Genomic DNA, 21,216 nt, shown 5'->3' on the forward strand with positions numbered 1-21,216 from the left:
ACATTCCCTCAAGATCAACCCAACAAAACCATTTGTTCCACGGGGCCATCCCACCATCTAGGGAGCCACATGGCCCCTGGGATGACCCACACTAACAGCATGCATATGCCAGTATAATTTTTCTGAGTAATCATTTCTTTTTCCTTCTAGCATTGCATTCTAATGCTCACACACTTGTTTTTCACTAACACAGTAGAAGACCATGACCTGCTTCCGCAGCAACAGCTTTTCACAAGGGTGTCAATCTCACCCCTAGCTGAGGGCTGTGTTAGAGGAGGAGGAGACAAAGTTGAATCAAGTGACTCCAAGATGTCCCTGTATGGTGAGAGACAGGTGGTACCCAAACCTCTACCCACAGGAAGCTTATTATCCCGCAAACAAGAGCCAGGACTTATTCAGTATATACAGGAATTCTGACAAGGGTGATTAGGTTAAGTGTTTGGAATTGTGTTTGGATTTGCAAGGGAGTATTTTTGGATTGGGGGGATGAACATGTTTAGAAGAGTTTCTACAAATCAAGGCTCAGGGCAGGATTTGTGCAGCATTAATGAATGAGTGTTCTACAAACAGAAGAGAAGGCAACTGGCCCAGGACTCTGTATTCTGAACCTCTAGTTGTCTCTGAGGACAATTCCCCCAAACTCCTGTCTTGCTCCACATCTTTCAGCTCCTTCTCTGAAGCTTATCTTGTGGCCCCAGATTCTGATTCCTGCTGACATGACTGGAACTTAATCTTGTTTTTCTGAAACCATCCAGGCTCTCTGTCCTCGGCCATCAGATAAGATCTGCTTTTGCTCCATTAGGGTCGCACATCTGCTGCGTAATGCTGTCCATCAGGCCCAGGGATAGCTTTGCCCAATTGCATGCAGCAGACCTAATGCAAAGCATCAGGATGTCTTGTCTTTGCCCTAAGGAGCTCAAAAGCACACCAACTGCCATAATGTAATGGAGACCCCAAGGCACCACGATCTTTGGCAGAGGGGTGGAGAGGCAGCTGTGGCTCTGACTTCCGCTTGCTGAGCTTTCACATGAGGTTATGAACTTTCAAAGCTATTAAGCTGCAAATGCTGAGAGTGTCAGGTAAGTTTCTCAAGGCTATCTCCTTCTTTTTTATTTAATAAATGTGAATTTACAAAGTGCAACTTTTGTATTGTTGTGGCTCCCCCCCCAACCTCCCTCCCTCCCACGGCCCTCCCCTCTCCCACTCCTTCTCCCATCCCGCCCTTCATTGAGTTTCATTTTCAATCACCTTCATATACAGAAGATCAACTTAGTATATACTAAGCAAGGATTTCAACAGGCTGCACTCACAAAACCACACAAGGTATAGGGCATTGTTCGACTAGTAGTGTTGTTTTTAAGTTTCATAGTAAAACACATTAAGGACAGAGATCCTACATGGGGAGCCTGTACTCAGTGACTCCCGTTGTTGATTTAACAATTGACACTCTTATTTATGACGTCAGCAATCACCCGAGACTCTTGCTATGAGCTGTCTAGGCTATGGAAGCCCCTTGAGTTCACCAACTCTGAACTTGTTTAGTCAAGGCCATATCACAGTGGAGGTTCCTTCCTCCCTTCAGAGAAAGGTGCCTCCCTCTTTGTTGGCCTGTTCCTTCTGCTGGGGTATTGTTCACCAGGATCTTTCATTTAGATTGTTTTTTGCCACCGTGTCATGGCTTCCCATGCCTGTGAAACTCTCATGGACCTTTTAGCCAGATCCAAATGTCCCAAGGGTTGATTCTGAGGCAGGAGTGCTGTTTTGGGCATTTGACAAGGCTATCTCCTTCTAGGAAGAATCTTGGCTGCACTACATGGGGCAGATGCCAGTCATTCACCCACTTCCAAATATTGACTTCCGGCCCAAGATTTGAGACATAACTCCAAGAGGCCTATCAGTAACCACCCCAGATAACTGAGCCTCCAATAACTTAGCTGAATGTGTTGTCTCAAAGTATAACTTTTCTGGTCAACTGCCTCTGACCTTGACCATTTAAGACCAAGACATCTCAGGAAGTTTGAAGGGATGTGTACAGGTGACAGGTGGGAGGAGGATTCTACTCCCAAAAGGCATTAGCCCATTACAGTGAGCACTATGAGCACTCTGTCATGCTCTTATTCCCAAGGTCTTTCTGTGAGGAGTAGACTGCCTCAACTGCCACACTGACTGGTAATGACACTGTGTTCCACCTCACACTACCTGAGGAGCCATTAGGTCTGAGGACACTGCACTGTTAAATGCAGATCCACCAATACAGCCAGCCCTCCATATCTGTGGGTTCCATATATGTAGATACCACCAACTGTGTATTGAAAAATTTCAGGGAAAATGTTTCTTTATTGAACTATTTGCTTTTGTCTTTATTCCCTAAGTGGTACTGTATGATAACTATTTACATTGCATTTATTATTTATTATTTATTATGTTTGATAAACAATCTATTAATGATTTAAATACAACAGAATATGTGTATAAGTAAATACATACAGGGAACTTGAGCATCCCCAGGTTCTAGTATCCACAGGCGCCCCCAGAATGAATTCCCTGCAGATACAGAGGGCTAACTACATCTCTGGATACATTTTATTTTTTCTGGCTGTTGTAGTAAAATTTAAGGGTACAACAGTGACTCAAGGAGTTAATGAGAAGCTGGACTTAATGATAAACACAGCAGCAGAATTCTGGATATCAGTGCAACAGATCTACTGAAGATATAAGTGACTAAACAGTCCCAGGCTCACACATGTCATGTGTCACACATGTCAAACTGCACTGACATGACTAATGGAGTTTGGTCACTAGCAATGCCTACTGATGCCCTTGAGGAAATTCCCATGACTGGCAGCTAATGGCATTAGGTGCTTCTTTGGAATAGTCACTTACACTAATAATTTCACATGTGTTATTATATTTAATACTTTCAGCAATCTGTGAGATGGCATTCTGATGAAGAAATTAAGGTTTAGAGAAGTGACATAGCTGTTAGATGGCGGGTGGGCCTTTTGAAATCCCAAATCTGTGTCTTAACCACTATGCTATAGACTGTATCTTCAGAGTTGAAGCCACACAAAGTTCCAAAAATAAATCTCACATACTTCAACTGTTCTTGCCAGAGATTGAAAATGTTTTCCTCAAAAGGATCCTGACCTTTCAGTGTTTCATACACATATTTCCAAAAGGAGATACCTGACTGGCCTTCACTCCTACCTTTCAAAAGTCATCAGACAGGAGTTAGGACAGGAACCTTTCAATTTTACACTCAAACAGCAACTTTCAAGTGACCAGTGAGCACCCTCACATGTAGCAGAGACTGGACTGCTGTCATTGCTTCAGTTTGTTCCTGAGACAATGGGTGGACAACATCCAGTCTCCCTTGCCATTTGTTGCAGCCACATGATTATCGGGACCAACCAGTGTCAGTGGAAGTGAGGTAGACATCTGCAAGCCTGGTCTGTCAAAATATCTTTTATAAGAGACTCTTTCCTCTTCCTCAATTTGGGCTTACTGGAGAAAAGTCAAAACCCTGGGCAAGGGACAGTGGGGATGCAAGGCCCACTGACATGAAGCCTTGGTCCCTTTTATCACCAAGGAAAAGGACCATTGCAAACATCTACAGTGCAGGGGAATAGATCTTTGTTGTGTCAAAGGCACAGAGATCCTGGAGCTGTTTGTTACAGTAGATAGTTTTTATTAGACTATTGGATCCTAATCCTCTAACATAAAAGAAGAAAAACACCTACTTGAATATTCTCATTAATATGGTGTGGGTTGAGGGCTATGGGAATCACTGTCACATTCCTCTGTATCTGAAATCGAAGCAAAATCTGTAGGGAGAAAAAAAGACTATATCACACAAAGGGAAATCATAAGAATTCATATCTTAGCCATTTTCCTCAAGGTCTGATTTTTATTAAGAAGTGAAAGTTCAAATGTCAGAAACAGCCAGGGATTTATGACAAATTCTTTCAGATCAAATTCCTTTAGAAATAACACTAGCATTTTCTGAAGAGTTCTATCAGTACATATGTAATTGCCTTAGGAGAATGTCAAGGGACCCACCAAACCTTAATTAGAACTCCATAATGTGTCAAATCCTCCAAACAAACAATGTTAGAATGAAGAAGACTGTAATAAATGAATTTTATGTTCCAATTACTCTAGCATGTTCATGCCCCTGAGGAGACAGAGAAAGTGAGCCTGGGAGCTTGGCCTCTGAGTCCTGAAAGTCTAGCAGGCAAGAAGACTGTTTGGATGAATGGGAACATGGATGAAAGCAATATAGAGAGTTCTGACAGCTCATCCAGGTCAGATAATGTATTCCTTAAAAGCACCAAGTCCTAGGAATCCTAGAGGACATTAAGAAGGGCATTCCCAGGGGGCTGGTGCTGTGGTGCAGTGGGTTAAAGTCCCAATCTGCAGTGCTAACATCCCATATGGGCAACAGTTCAAGTCTCAGCTGCTCCACTTCCGATCCAGCTCCCTGCTGATGTGCCTGGGAAGGCAGTAGAGGGCCCCCACACCGACATGGGAAGCCTGAAGGAAGTTCCTGGATCCTAGCTTAGAAACGGTGCAGCTCTGGCTGTTGCAGCCAATGGAGAGTGAACCAATGGTGGAAGACCTCTCTCAATGTTTATACCTCTCTGTAACTTTGTCTTTAAAATAAATAAAATAAATCTTTTTTAAAAAGTAAGGGTACTTCCAGCACAGAACAGCCCTTTGAGTACCTGAGCAGGAGTCTTGCCATGATTCTGTGCAATTCTCTGAAGCACAGGGTCATCCATCAAGTCAACCCCCTTCCTAGAAAGACACAAGCACAGGGAGGTGAACTAGAAGATCCTACATGGATTTTTTCTTTAAAAATAAAAACTCTCCTCCCTGTGATAGATTTTTCCCTGATAGTGATACATAATCACCATAGGAAATTTAAAAGATGCACAAAATCACATCACCCCAAGGTCAACATCCGGAGATGACCATTGTTAACATTTTGGTTAATCGTCACATCATCACTTTGCATATGGACTTATTTTGTGCTTTGTTTCAAGAATCAGGTGGCACCATCAAAGTACAGAAAGCAATGGGGTCTCTGTGATTTGGGGGGTCCCACTAACATGTATGCATTCTCTGGCTACTTAGACTTCTTCCATAGGACCTGGTAGATGGCCTGCAGCACCATTGATCAGTACATTATGCTGCTGCTGATAACCTCTGAAACGTTCACTCCAAATACATAAACAGTTGAGATTTTAAACGTGGAAACTTTACTGCATGGCATTTTGAAGACTAAGACATTTTGAAGACTCCATCCTTCAACATCCATTCAGGTCAGGCAAGTGATGGGAACTAATAATTATAGAGCCACTTTTTCCACCAACATTTATGAAATTGTTGCTGGATTTCAAATATTGGGCTGGTTATAGTCCTCACAGTCCCCTGAAGGAATATGCCTCTTGCCACAAGCCCAGGACTACAGTCACGTCCCTTCCTTTGAAGCCTGCACCACCTACCCTATCATGGGCTCTTCTTCCAAAAAGCTCAAATGTGGAATGTAACCCAGCCTTCTAAGAGCTCCCCAGCTCCTACCAAGTTCAAACACATAGGCTGCATGTCAAATGGAAAACACAAAGGTGACAAAATGTAAATCATTTCAGCCTATTAGAGGATGTCTATCATGTCCTGAGGATAAAGAATAAAAGAATGAGTAAAAGAGTCTTTGCACTTAGGAAGCTTTAATTAGTGAAAGAGGATGAGAAAAAAATGATAATGTGATAATGTGACGAATACAGAATTCCTGAAGGATTCATGGAGATGAGAATGCTTCATTGAACGTTATATTTTTAAAAAAATGGATTGGAGGCCGGCACCGTGGCTCACTAGGCTAATCCTCCGCCTTGCGGCGCGGACACACCAGGTTCTAGTCCCGGTTGCCCCTCTTCCAGGCCAGCTCTCTGCTGTGGCCCGGGAGTGCAGTGGAGGATGGCCCAAGTGCTTGGGCCCTGCACCCGCATGGGAGACCAGGAGAAGCACCTGGCTCCTGCCTTCAGATCAGTGCGGTGTGCCGGGTCACAGCATACCGGCCGTGGCGGCCATTGGAGGGTGAACCAACGGCAAAGGAAGACCTTTCTCTCTGTCTCTCTCTCACTGTCCACTCTGCCTGTCAAAAAAAATGGATTGGCTGAATCCAATAAAAAGATCAGATTTCCAGGTAAATAGAATGGTATATGCTAAGGCCCTGAGACTTGAAAGAACATGTTCTAATAGTGGAACTCAAGTAGCTCCATGTGGTGGATGCATTGAATTTTTGCAACAAGAGGAAAAAATGAAGACAGAGGCAGGAAGAGGCCATATCAACTGCTACTCATAGGCCATTCTAATATTTGATGTGTTTTTAAGCAAGAAAGTGACATGATCATTATAAAACAGGTCCTTTCTGTTACTATGTGAATGATGGATTGGGATGAGGTATGCTTGGGAAATAATTAAGGGGTTCCTCTAAGAACATTAGGGAATTGTTCCTTAATTAAGGCAGTGATGGTTACAATGGAGTTCCAAAGACAAATTTCAAGTTCTGACAAAAACATTAGTAGTTCTTGGTGTTGGATTAAATTAGGGGGGTAATTCAATTTGCAACTGTCTTGGTGATTTGCTAAGTTGGGTGGCAGTGTCCTGGCTGATATTATGAACACAGTGTATATAAATACTGGGTTCTTGGAAAAGAAAAAAATCCAGGATTTCTGTTATCTAAAGACTGAAAATTCTATGAGACATCCTGGTAGATGTCAGTAGCTGATGGATGTACTAAAAGAAGGCTCCATGAAAGGATCTCTTTGAGCTGGTTATGGACCTTGAAATGACTTTTCAAGCAATCCATAAAATGTGACTCTCTAGCTTCTAGCAAAAACTCTTGGCCTCCACCCAGGGCCTTGGAAGTTTGGAGGGCTCTTGTGGTCCCTCCACACAGTGCCCACATCTTTTAATGAATCTCCTTTAAATGTCCAAATGAAATGGAAAGGCAGTATCCATACCACTAAGGCCCCAACTAGCATAGTCACGGATGCATCCTTACCATGAGCTACCAAAAGGATAGTAAGCAGTCACGGACACATCTCTCTCTTGACAGAAACCAATCAGATTCTTCTGAGTAAGATATGGGTGGCACTCAATCTACAAACAAAAGCACAGATGACCACAAAAACTCAGGCAAAATATATCCTATGAAAACTATATAATAAAGACCAGTATCAATGTCTTGGTCTCACTATTCATCTATAGTGTCCATGTTGAGGCCTGGGTGTCTTTTTAAGTAATAAGGATGGACTAAGCCAGGTCCACTCGCGGTGAAGGGCTGAATCCACAGGCTTAGGGATATCTGTGTCATATGAAGGCTCCAATATCTCCTGCTCAGTGAGGCCTTCACAAAGTACTAAATGAAAACTACACCTTTGGCCCGCGCTGTGGCTCAATAGGCTAATCCTCTGCCTGCGGTGCCAGCACTCCAGGTTGTAGTACCGGTCGGAGTGCCAGATTCTGTTCCAGTTGCTCCTCTTCCTGTCCAGCTCTCTGCTGTGACCCGGGAGGGCAATGGAGGATGGCCCAAGTACTTGGACCCTGCACCCGCATGGGAGACCAGGAGGATGCACCTGCTCCTGGCTTCGGATCAGTGCGGTGTGCTGGCCGCAGGGGCCATTGGGGGTGAACCAACGGAAAAGGAAGACCTTTTTCTCTGTCTTTCTCTCTCTCACTGTCCACTCTGCCTGTCAAAAAAAAAAAAAAAAGAAAGGAAAAGAAAACTACAACACTCCGTATCTCCCATCTCCTTTCTGTCCTTTATCTTCCCCTATAGCAGTTATCATCATCTGACAACATACATATTTATTTCTTATATCTGTTTTCACTAGGACTTAAGCTTTATAAGGACAAGGATTGTGTTAAAGATTTATTTATATTATTTATTTGAAAGAGAAAGAGAGAGAGAGAGAGAGAGAGAGAGAGAGAGAGAGAGAGATCTTCCATTTGCTGCTTCACTTCTTAGATGACCATCATGGCCAGTGCTGGTCCAGGACCAAGCCAGGAGCTGGGAGCTCTACCTGGGTCTCCCATATGGGTGGCAGGGGCCCAAACACTTAGACCATTTTCTACCGCTTTTCCCAGACAATTAGCAGGGGTCTGGATCAGAAATAGAATGACCAGGACATGGACTGGCACTCATATGCGATGCCAATGTAGCAGGCACCAGCATAACCCACTACACCACAATGCTGGTCCCAGAAACAAGGAGTTTTTATGCGCATTTGTTTGTTTTATTTTTAATTTTAATTAATTTTTAACAGATTCAATGTGATTTGTAGATATAATGTACCTCAACACCTAGACAAACCTAGGCATGCAGAAATGAACAAATTAAATTGAGGAGTTACATGTGATAAATGTATAGAACAGGTGACTTCCATTAATATTTTAAGAAGCTTGAGAGCAGGATTGCTAACTCTTCTATTTTCTCTATATTCTCATGTACAATGCCAGGTTATAAGTGGACTTAAATGTACATTTAGAGTGAATTAAAGTGATCGATGAATAGAGTCTTTACTCTCAGGGATATGACCAGCCCAGCAAGATTGGCTACCAGGAATCCTCCAACAGAAAATCTAGGCCTTCTAGAATATTCCAAAACCTGCATTTTTGAGTCCACAACTCTACGAAAATAGACTCTCCAAGTTGCCCTATCTCTCCATTTCCAGCAATTATTACTAGGTATTTAAAATATATTTCATCATCAACAACAACAAAAAAATACACACAACAAAGAAGCTATTGTTCATTTAAACAAATTCCATGTGTGTAATGTTTGGAAGAAGCAAAATTGAACTATATTAGACATTGAATTAGAGATTGCTCTTTGAGATGGTGACTTGTACGGGAGACAGAAAGACCTTCTGGAAAGCTGAGGATGTTCATTCTTGCTCTGGGTGCTGAACATTTAAGTGTGGTCAACTGAAAAAATTCAGTTATACCCTTAATGACTCATGGACTTCTCTGTATGGGTGTCACACTGGACAGCGATTTACTTATATTCACTTCATTTGAAAGTGAGAAAGAGAGATAGAGAAGTCTCCCACTGCAGAGTCACTCTCCAAGGGTCCACAACAGCTAGGTCTGGGCCAGGCCTAATCCAAGAGCCTAGAACTCAACCTAAGTCTTCCACACTCACTACTGTCATAATGAATTTTTAAAAACCGAATTTTTAAAAAGCACAAAGTGATGCTCTTTCCTTGATAGTTCTAAACTGAAAACCATCCATGTACATATCAACAACAGAAGGAATAACTACATCATGGAGTATTCACACAATGGAATCCCATATAGAACAATGAGTTGAATACACACACAAGCACATTGGAATTCATATAAGAAACATAATGTGTGTGAAATAAACCTGACAAAATCTGTCTGTAAACCATTTTTATTCTATCTGTAAAGAGATGAAAATCCAATCTGTATTTCTAGAAATCAGAACAATGGTTACCTTTGCAGGATATGGGTGCTTAATAGAAATGAGCATGATTGAGAGCTTCTGGAGTACTGATCCTGCTCTCTTTCCTGACCTGAATCCTGGTTAGGAAGCTGTGCTATCTTTATGAGGACACATCAAACTCCTTTTACACATGTACACTTTCCTGTACATGTGCATTTCACTTTAATTATTATGTTTAAGTAAAATATGATACTGCAAAAATGTTCTTTGGAAATGTTAAGCTATTCAGTCTGTCTAGAAAATGTAATAGTCCTGTTTCCACAAGTCTTTTCTCTGCATTAAAAATAAGAAGGGCCAGCCCCTGTGAACCTGAGGTGAAGGCATTTCCTCAACTACCCCATTCCTGCTGCCAGTCTGCTTGGCTGGCAGGGAAGAGAAAAGGGTTGTTTTCATCTAATGAGGGCACAGGGCCTGCCAGCACCCTGAGCCTGCATAACACACCTGATGACCTGCCTATGAGTGCATAAGGAGAACCAAGCTCCAGCTCATACCTAGACTGACAACACTACTACCTTACAGATAAGCCTTAGAGAAACCCACATGCCTACTCATCCTGTCATGAGCTCAACTTTTACTGCAAGTCATGACAGCGACAGTCTCTGGAGGACAATGTCTTCTTGTGTGCTTACCTCATCCCATTTCCGACATAGTTACATTAACAGTTAGGAAACTAACAATACCACCGAAACCCTCTGACACTTCTACCACTCACCTGGTTAGTCACTGGTTTGATCCTCAAACCAGGCTTTTTCAAAAGCCTCTCAAGTTGTTCATGGTTGAAGTTGCACACTCCAATGGCCTTGACTAGCCCTGCCTTCACCAGCTCCTCCATGGCCTGAAAAAGAGCAAAGATTTCAGGGTCTCTGTCTACTCTCCTGACAGTCATGCCTCTTAGCAACCTGGCATAGTATTCTACATACAATGAATTTTTAGGGTATCTTACTTAAAATTTCAAAGCATTTCTTTTTTAAGATTTATTTACTTATTTGAAAGACAGAGTTACATAGAAGGAGAGGCAGGGAGAGAGAGAAAGAGAGGGATGGAGGGGGGAAGTGTGAGAGAGGAAGAGAGAGAGAGAGAGAGAGAGAGAGAGAGAGAGAGAGAGCTCTTCCATTTGCTGGTTCACTCCCCTAGTGGCTGCAATGGCCAGTGCTTGGCTAGGTCAAAGCCATGAGCTAGCAGTTTCTTCTGTTTCTCCCACCTGGGTGCAGGAGCCCAAGGACTTGGGCCATCCTCCTCAGCTTTCATATGTGTATTAGCAGGGAGCTAGATCAGAACTGGAGCAGCCAAGACTTGAACCAGCACTCATATGGGATGCTGGTGCTGCAAGTGCAGGATTTACCCACTGCACCACAACACCAGCCCCTAAAAGCATTTCTGCACCCAAGGTCTGCTCTCAGTTTCATCTCTTTATATCTGGTACATGCTAGGTGGGCAAATTATATGATTTTATGAAGCTTGAATTTCCTCACAGGCAACCGCAGGATACTTTGAAGGGTTCCATGACATGATGTGCAAAAAAAATTTAGTTAAGCCTGGAATTTAATAAACATTTCATACATTCAACTACTATGATTGCTAGTAATCTGAATATCCATTGGTATGGTGTCAAACAAATATGTCTATTGCTGATTTTATTTCTTTACATTTCCTTATCACAATTATATATCACTTCCTGTCTCACCTTTACCACTTAATATGATAAAGAACTCAATGGTACAGCAACACAAAGATCTGAGTTGTTCACTGATGAGCAAGTCAGCCTAGCCCTCAGCGTCAGAATGAAGATGACCTCTGTGCCAGTCCCCTAGTCAGCAGTAAGTCCTGAATGGTCACTGGGCCATGAGCAGCGAGTCAGTGTGCACCCATTACTGCCTCTGCTCTGCAACAATAACCAGGAACTCCCTGTCACTACACTGAAAGTTTAACCCAAATCTTAAAGGAGTGACAGTGCTGGAATTCCTGGACACTGGTCCTGATATCTCAGACATGGAGTCAGCCTGTGTCTCACTGATTCACAGGTGATGAGGATGGTGGCAGCTAGTCCAAGGTCTTCACTCTGTGGTTTCCCCATTGTCTCCCCGTTGCATGGTTGTGGACTCTTAAATGACATCACTCATCATTCTCAAGTAGTGGCTCCATGATTCCATCTCTTGAATTCAAGCTATCCACTAAACTCAGTTCAAGTTTGAAGTCTCTTTATTCATGATCTGTAACCATTCCCTTTCTCTATCTTCCACGCTGGTTGGAAAAATATATGTACATTGTAATCCATAAGCTGTACTTTGGAAATTTATATTCATTAAATAAAAATTAAAAATAAAAAAAAATATGTACTCAGTCAGCCATGCTAGAGACTATGTCCTAAAGGAACCTTGATATCCTCACTCCCTACTCCTGCCCACAGTCTATTTGTTAACCTTCATGAGATTCCTAAACTTACCACCTCCTTTATTCCCCTGCTCTCTACTTTATTTCAAGCCTCACTATTTATCACCCAGACCCTAGAAACTTGTGAAAATTTCAACTGTCCTTCTATTTGCCTTCCGTCTCCCTCACATGCATTTCACTATGCTGTCAACATTATCATTTAGAATATTTAAAAGAGACATAGTAAGAACTATAAAGTATTAATAGTGGGTGCCAATAGGTAATGGAAACACAAATTTTAAAATTTTCTTTTTTATGTTATTCTGCATTTTATGAAATAAGTATTTTGTATCTTTTAACAAAAAGCATTTGAGAAAAAAAAAGCCAGGCTTCTTTAGTGGTTCTTAAAGTTTTAGAGAGAAGTAAAACAATAAGCTAATGCTAACAGGGAAGTCATTTGATTTGTCTGAGTTCTTCAAGCATCCATCCCTAATTCATACTGAAATCCCTGTGTCTCAACTAGACAAACCTGGTGTCCTTGAACACAAGAAGCTCTGTGTCTCACAACTTCCTATTTTTGGTGATCCACCAGCAAGGATGAAGTTGCCACCTGACATGGCTCAGCTTACCTCCCATGTTTCCAAGTAGTCGGTATCACTTGGTATAACATTTCCATGATGATCCAAAGGCAACTCTTTCTTTCCTGGCTATGAGAATATGAAGAAAATGAGCTTATTATGGCCCCTAGTCACCAGTGATGAAGACCCTGTGTAGAGAGAGGATCAAGATACTTGGAAAGATCTCTATGTGTCACGAGATCAGCATCCAAGCTGCAGCCTGGCAGTGCCTTTTATAGGCCTTGGTTTCCTACCTTTGTAAAACCAAGGGTCAAGCAGACCAGATAAACAGCAAAGTCCTCACCAACCTTCCAGTTCACTGCCTACCTCTCACAAGGGAGAAAGGAAAGGCATTGAATCATCACCCATTGCCAGAGAACAGTCTAGTAACTTCAGGTAAAGAAGAGGGCAAAAGTAATTTTCTTCATGTCCAAAGAGCACAGAAAACCTTCTCTCAACTCCATTCTTAGTATTTATTCCTCTTTTCTTAGAATTCTCATCAGGACAAGAAATAATTAACTGAGAATTCAAAGGTACGAAGAAAGTACATGGCCAAGAAAAACACTCTTAAATGGTAAAATTTCTAAGTCCCTTCTGAACAGTTGCAGGTGTTGATTTGCAATTCTCCTGCCTCACTCACACTCACCCCCTACCTACCCAGCATATTATGGCATGAGTGGTGAAAGACTTACGTTTATTTGGCCACGTGCAATCTACCAAAGTGACAGAAGACCCAAAGTGGTCTGTGTCTCAGAGGAAATTTCCATAATGAAATGAAGGACCTATCTTGCTTCTAAGCCTTCCTCTATGTTGACATTCTTCAAGTCCCCCACACAAATTTTGTCCTGGTTTCACAGCTGGACGCTGCTCTTCTCTGCCTCTGACATCATGGTCAGAAGACATGCTATTGATGCTACACTATTATTCTACTGTGTAGTTTGTTGAATGGTCTGGTGCTGCCTTGTTTTCTACCATTCAGAGATCCAAAAGCAGGAATCTCCTGGCAGAGAGCAATAAATACCTGACCTAAACATAAGCTTCTGGGTCCCAGTAATCTTCTTTAAACTTCCTTGCCTCAGTGGCATCATCTATGTAATGGAAAATTAACAGCACATACTTTACAGTAATGCTGTGAGGATGAAATGAATGCTTTACGTTAAGTACCTAAACAAGACCTGGCACCTAATTAAAATAATGAGAGGAAAAAAGTAAGTGCAATATACTTATTATCACTGCTTTATTGTGGTGGTATTCAAAAACAGAATTATTTTTTAATTATTTCTGCCTCTTTTGCTCTCTATGCATCTTCTGTTCTGTGTTAATGTGACTCATGTACCTGTGTTATTTATTGAAACTAGATACAAAGCTGCACTGGAAATGGAGTGGGCTATGTTGTTTTAATCCAAAGTGATAACCAACATTTTGGTGCACACTATAAGACCTTCAAACAAGGCAGGCATAGTGGGGCAGCAGCAGTCACTCAAGGAAAGTTTATGATCAGCTGTCACCCATTCCAACGTAAGAATCACCACGCTTCAAAGACTTCTGAATTTCCCAGGCACCACCCAAGTGACCTGTCCTTGTCCAGGAAGGCTTCCATTTTCACCTAGGGCTGATGTGCAGGGACAACCTAGGCAGCACTCACAAGAGATTGAGGCAGGGAATGCTGCTGAGTTAAAGCAGGGGGTGGGAGGGGTGATTGTAAGATCAGCCATTAATGGAATAACATAAAGCTAAGCAGAAGAATCATCTATTTTCATCATCAACCAGACCCTGTAGTGATGAACAAGCATATCATGCACAAAAACAATCCCTCCAAAGAGAATGGAACTTGCAAGAAGAAGTACGGCCAAGGACATCACTGGAAAGCTGGGAATGGCACAATCAGAAGTCTTGAGTAGTAGTATTTCCTCATCAGATACCTCTTTCACCTATACATAGATGCAAAAAACTCACTCCCTTTTAGCTTGAAAGAAAAGTGCCAGACTTAAAGACAGAAAAATGAAATCATCAGAGGTTCTCCAATTCAATCCTCTCCTGAGCTAAGACCCAGAGATTTTAAGATGCCTTCCCAGACCACAGCCAGCATGTGCTGTCTGCAGTAGCAGAAATCTATCCTGAATGCTGGCCCATGCTGTTTCCACCATGAAATGGGGTTTGACTGTGGAGAGGAATCCCTGAAAGCTGGATATCTAACCACTTAATGAACAGTACCTTGAAACCCATAGGCCAGTGCATGAGGTAAAGGTCGATGTATTCCAGGTTGAGTGTCTTCAGAGTCTTGATGCATGCTGCTTTCACCAAGGACTTCTTGTGGCAGGTGCACCACAGCTACAAAGGACAGAGGGGCCACTGTGACACACAGCCATATCCCAGAGCTAACAAAACACTGGGGTCTTCAGTCCCACAAAAGCTACTCTCTGGAAGATCAAAAATATTTAAGATGAGAAAATGGCCAATACAACATAACAAGTTCTGAGGAGAACACGAAGTGATATTATACTCAAAAACTTTCTTAGACCCCCTGGAAAGGGTCTCCAAAGAGGGCTCCTTTGTCAAATTCCTACTCAAGGGAAGTTCAGGACACCAAGAAAAACTTGGTAGAAGTTATGGTGGTTATTATTTGGATTCTCTGGGGCTGCCAATAATACCTGCTGGCAGAAAGAATATGAAGAAAAATCAGAAATATTTATGTATTGTGTTTCCAAGTCATATTCACTAACAGATTTCATGTGAATGGTTCCCTATTTGAAGCTAATGGAGCCTTGTTGAATAAACTACATAAGCTAACATGTATTGTCATATTGATGTAGGTATTTCTTCCAATTTGCTCCATTAACTAAAAAATATGTAATTGTTTTTCCCCTCATTTTTTCTCCACTATGTTTTTGCTTCTGGTGACAAAAGCTAACCTGAAGTCTCCATAGAAGCGAGTGAAAACAAAAACAAGGTGAATGAAAGGAAAAGGAATGTAAAATAAATGAAAATAAACACAATATTTTAACAAAATATTGTGAACATGTTGATGACTTTTCCAAATTTCCAAAATAATGAGTATACTGCAACAGCTGTGACTTATTCAGAAGCAACTTGTCCCCAGACAGTGGGGTGAACCTTAGAAATCCCAATTGTCTGTCTCCCTACTTGGAGTATTCAGAAGAAATTTCTATACAAGCAAACACTGTGCCCTAACCCTTACCACTTTTATTAGACAACAATAATGAAAGGCAAAAATTAATTGCCTTAGAGTAAAACAGAAAGGCACTATTGTAATTGTAAAATTTTCAGTCTAGAAATTTCTCAAAGCCTTGTTTCATAGGTGTTGAAGCTGTAGTGCTAAGCCATCTGCTGTCTGATACCCACACTCCTGACTGACAGCTACAGAGAGCTAGAAATTGAACACATGGTTCTCGATATCAAGGTCTTAACATTCTGCTTCAAAGTCAAAGGCAAAGGAATTCATTAATTTTCCACTACCTCGATCTACTCCCTGCATTTTCTAGAAGGCTTGCCTTTTCACCATACTCATGTCCACTTCTCTTTCCCATCCCCCCACTATTCCAAGTGTGACCTTCATCAACACCCACCTATACTGTTAATATCTCCTTACTTGTCTCCTGCCTCTTAATCAAATGCCTGCTCCTTTCCGCTGCTACAACACCCCATATACAACACAACCCCCCCACCTCTTACATATTAGCTGCTTAAAAGCCTGACAATTGACCTGCATCTCAAGGACAAAGTACAAGCTGCTGAGATAACTTTCCAAGCCCCTCCTGACCTGTCCTCTGCCCACATCTCCAACTTCACATCATTTTCCCCTCTAAAGCCTCTCGCTGTGTGATCCAATAGCACCAAACTTCTTAGAGATTCCTTCATTGGCTGTCTCCTTTGGGCCTGATGACTGTACTGAAATCGTTTCTTTTTTTAATTTTTTTTACAGGCAGAGTGGACAGTGAGAGAGAGAGAGAGAGACAGAGAGAAAGGTCTTCCTTTTTCCATTGGTTCACTCCCCAATGGCCATTGTGGCCAGTGCGCTGCAGCCGGAGCACCGCACTGATCTGAAGCCAGGAGCAGGTGCTTCTCCTGGTCTTCCATGCAGGTGCAGGGCCCAAGGACTTGGGCCATCCTCCACTGCACTCCCTGGCCACAGCAGAGAGCTGGCCTGGAAGAGGAGCAACCAGGACAGAATCCGGCACCCCGACCAGGACTAGAACCCGGTGTGCCAGTGCCACAGGCGGAGGATTAGCCTATTGAGCCAGGGCACTGGCTGAAATTGTTCCTTTTGTAATGCTATCCCCCACCTCTTCACCTGCACTATGCCCACAGTTTATTAACCAGAAGTCTGGGGTAGAAACTGGAACCTCCATTTTCACTATCTGTAATGATTCTAAATTTGAGAATTGCTATGTAGACAAAGTTCAAGTGCAGGTTACTCAATTTTTAAGGGAGAATGAGGATGAGAGATGGAGAGGCAGAAAGAGGAAGAAATCTTCCATTCACTGGTCACTCTGAAAATGCACTAGTGGTTTGGGCTGCACCAGGAATATCATTCATGTCTCTGTGTGAATGGGAGAAACCCAAGCATTGGAAAAATCAACTGCTGTCTCCCTGTATGCACTAGCAGGACTGGAAGCAGAGCTGGGCATCTATTCCAGGCTCTCTGATATAGGATGCAGGCAAACCTGATAGCAGCTTAACCTAATGCACCTCATCACCCAACTCTTGATGTTTGTTTTAAGAATATATCATTAATTGGAAGATATCTGTGCAATCCCTCCTTAATGGCCAAATCAATAACATGAGGGAAATCGACCCACATGCAATAGGTCTCAGTGACATTTTTCATGAATATGTGAAATCTCTGTGAGTAGTGGTTCGTGTGTGGAGCAAAGCCATCAAACTTTATCGGGAAATTAGAAACTTCTCCATGCTATGCGATTCTAGCTTTTCTGTTAGTGAATACTGGAATGGCTGAGACTCTGTTGCCTGCGCAACCAAGAAGACCTACCTTGCTGACAATGAAGAGATCCTCTCGCGTCACGATGTCCTCCACGATTTTGGAGTAGACGGCTGTTCCAACCTCACTCTCATTGTGGTATAAGGAAGCACAGTCAAAGTGCGTATACCCCAAGTCAATGGCCAGCTTCACTGCCTCAGTCACCTCTCCTGGGCCTGCCTGTGGAACCAGCAAAACAAAAGTGTTCCTTCCAAAATCAAAGTGATCCAACCCAAATCCCCCTGCTTTCACTTAAGAATGTGGAGTCACATAATACATAGCAAATTTAGTCACTGAACCGGCACTATTGTCAATCAGTCATAACTTAGGGAATCAGAGTCAGAAACAAATTTACAGATCATTTAAGTTCTAGTTCCTTTATTTGGGCAAAAAACATAGGTCTTTTTCATGTCTGCAGAGATGCCATGCTTCTTGAATAATCAAAGAATAAATGTAGAATTATTAATAATAATCATTATTATTACTGTGACAAAGAGGGATAGGACCTGTCCAGTATTTTTCAAGACCATACTGTATGAAGGTAACAGACACAGGGAACATGAGCTAAACGCAAATGAATACCACAGATGCTACACACAGTCGCCATCAGCTGGGCTCAAGCGAGAGAAGAGACTAGAATGTGGGCAAGACTATGGAGGAGGATCATAAGCTTACGAGAAGATTCATAGTGGGCTTGATACTTCACAAACCATTTTTACATTTGAACTTCTCCATAATCTATGAGATGTATCAGTACAGTGGTCTTCATTTAACAAGCAATAGATGTCAGTGTGGCCAAATGACAATGAAAAAAAAGTGAGTATCTTAAGTTAGAAAAGGAAAAGCCACATGACTAGAGAACAAAAGCATGAAAAGAAGGAAATCAGTGGAATAGGAAACAAAGCTGAAACATGGAAATCAACAGAACCAGAAATTTGTTCTATGAAAATAATAATAAATACACAACCATTGGGAAAGACTATAATAAATAATAATACACCACCATAATAAAATACACAACCTTCGGGAAAGATTAATCAATAGAAGCCCACTTTGTAAAATGATATGAAAAGGAAGGATATGCAGACCAAATAAACTTAAAAGAAAATATTACCTATAGCTATACATAGGTATTATTAGAAAAATAACATAAAATGGAAAGGTTTCTAGAAGTAAATTAAAAACTCAAGAAGAAATGAAGGTTTAATAGCCGTGTAATAAAGTAATAAGAGGGCAAGTGTCCTAAACTCTTCAGCATAACCCTCAACTCAAAAACAGACAAAATGCTAAAAAACAGGAGGTTTAAAATATTAAAAGCAACTATGAAATGCCATAGCTGCCACCAGATTCTCAGATAATTTACTAAAATTTGTTTTACAAAAGTTTCAGTCCTGCTCATGTCATAGCGGGATGCCATTTTAGGTTAACAGCCGTGTCTTCCTCAGGCAGGAGTGGACCTCTAGCATGGCACAAGCGACTTCCCAGACCCGTTACGGATCCCAGTTTGGATCCGTATCAGGTGGAGGGGCCGTGGTCTGAGGAGTAGGGCGAGAAGCCTGGGAAGTTCTGGGTGCCGGAGACCCCAAGGCGAAGATTCACCCGTCCAGAGCCCAGCCTCCACCCTCCAGAATTCACTTAAGTCAGGTGTGCAGTGGCGGAAGAGGAGGCCACTTCCGGCATGCCAGACCATTTCACCTTCCAGGTGCCCAGCCCCAGAACAGGGATCTTCGTCATTCTTGGTGTTGCGGTGTTAGTGACGGCTGGCTCTGATCAGTTGGTGAGGATAGCAGCGGCCATGTTGGTTACTTGGAGACCCCACGTGCACTGCAAGCCCCCTGATTGGTTGATGGAACTCATCCTGATTGGCTGGAGACATCATGTGGGGTGGAGAGTGGGGGGTTTCTTCCTTCTAGAATCAAACAAGTGGTCGGGTTCTTTGGCTAGGAAAGTGGCGCCAGGCTTGCCGTCTCCTAGCAACGTAGCTGGTGCCTATCATGCATGCATGTGTATGTGTGCGTGTGTGTATGTGTTCGTGTGTGTATGTGTGCGTGTGTGTGTGAGTGGCTTCCTCTAGGTTCCGTTTCTCCCCTGGCAGGAGCTATCTCCAGAGCACTTCAAGCGGACAAGATCTGTGATTCTGTGGCAGTCGCCAGAATAGTTGGGTCTAGGGTAAGATTTCCAGGGCCAATCCGTTGTATATGGGGCAACAAAATATGAGAGGTGGCCTCAGCTTTCCCTTCTACAATTAGGGTGCTGGTCTGGGAGTATGTGACCCGGAGAATTCCATAGGCTCTCAAAAATCTCTATTGGCCTTGATTCTCCATCAATGATTCTACTGTCCCTTGAGATTTTGGAAATGCCTTCAACCCCAGGGTGGGTCCTCCCAAGCAGAAAGATGTGGGGCTTGGGGCAAAGAGGATTTGGGTGGTGCAGGATGTGGTCGAGCTCAGGATCATTTCTCCAGGGCCAACACAGCCCTTGTTGGAGCCTCAAGTCCCTCAGTGGGTGCAGGACAAGAGTCATTACCCCAGCTACAGAGAGTGACCTGGATGCCTCCAGAGGCTGAAAAAAGAGTGAGACAAGGGAGTCTTCTGAGGTCCCTCTCACTGTTACTAGTGCTTGCAGGTCCTGCTCCTTCATCCCCTTTAGTCCTGGACTCCTAATGTGGACACTCAACACCATGTGAAGATTTTGTTTCTGATTTCCTACCTGGGGCCATAGTGTTTGAGCTGAGCAGGCGAGGATGGCAGAGCCCACTGTGCTCAGTGAAGCAGCTATTGCCAGGGTAAAGCCTCCAAAGGTCATTCCGGGTGTCCTCTTAACTCACATCCACCTGGCACCTCCTGTTGCTAGTGTCCACCCCCACGCTATGAGCTGCCCATGAGTTCCTCTCATGTCTATTCAGCACCTGTACTCTCAGCAGCAACCTCATAGAGGGACAATGTTAGGACCTGAGTGAGGCTCTGAAAAAAAGCTGAAATGGACCCTGCCAGGGGCTCACAGTCTGATGGGAGAGGACAGAAGCACAAAAGGAGAATGGTGTGAAAAAGAGGAGCAAGTGCTATAGGGGAGTGAAGGAGGACACTGTGAGAGGAACTCGAGAGGGGAGTAGGTGAGAGGATCTGGAAGGCCTCAGGGAGAGGACACTTTTCCTGCATCTCAGAGATCCAGCTTTGCACAAGTCTGGGAGCAATGTGTTAGGGGGAGGCACAACTATGCAGAGATACAGAGGCAGAGGCAGGCATGAGTTGAGCCAGAGAGGAGGTTACAAAGGCAGCCAGGGTGGATGCAGAGAATTGTAGGTGAGCTGGGGAACAAGGAATGCGGAGAGGGACAGGCTCTGGGGCCTGGAAGAGAGTGCTACTCATCTATTGTTATGTGATGACATCACTCCTATCCCCAATTCAGCAACTTACAACAGCAGACATTATGTCCCAGTTACTGTGCAGTAGGTTCCAAGCAGAGCTAAGCCTGGTGCCTCTGCCTGGAGGGCTCACGGAAAGCTGGCACTGCTATCTCAACCGAGGCTGCTTAGGCAAGATTCACTTCCAAGCTTATTAGTAAGTTATTGGAAAGATTCAAGCTTGGCTGGAATCTCTTCATTCTGCTTCCATGGCCCTCCCTCAGTTCTTTGTGATTGGGGCCCCTCCACAGAACAGCTCATTATACCTCAGGTTGTTTCCCTAGAGGAAGGTACC

The 21,216-nt window shown here is 43.0% G+C and overlaps 1 protein-coding gene across 1 annotated transcript; it reads right to left on the reverse strand.

Annotated features, from left to right (window-relative positions):
- Positions 1 to 3,667: 3,667 nt before the first annotated feature.
- On the reverse strand, positions 3,668 to 19,315 carry AKR1E2 (aldo-keto reductase family 1 member E2). The gene is made up of 8 exons (XM_051834961.3): positions 19,214 to 19,315; positions 17,531 to 17,698; positions 14,734 to 14,850; positions 12,532 to 12,609; positions 10,245 to 10,367; positions 7,067 to 7,164; positions 4,725 to 4,797; positions 3,668 to 3,824 (listed from the first exon to the last, which is right to left on the reverse strand). Exons 1-8 carry the CDS (start codon positions 19,250 to 19,252, stop codon positions 3,714 to 3,716), a joined length of 807 nt encoding a protein of 268 aa, XP_051690921.2. The 5' UTR covers positions 19,253 to 19,315; the 3' UTR covers positions 3,668 to 3,713.
- Positions 19,316 to 21,216: the final 1,901 nt, after the last annotated feature.

This window comes from Oryctolagus cuniculus, chromosome 19 (assembly GCF_051225735.1).
Source record: "Oryctolagus cuniculus isolate XC-2025 breed Fujian yellow rabbit chromosome 19, ASM5122573v1, whole genome shotgun sequence".
In the NCBI taxonomy this organism is placed as follows: Eukaryota; Metazoa; Chordata; class Mammalia; order Lagomorpha; family Leporidae; genus Oryctolagus; species Oryctolagus cuniculus.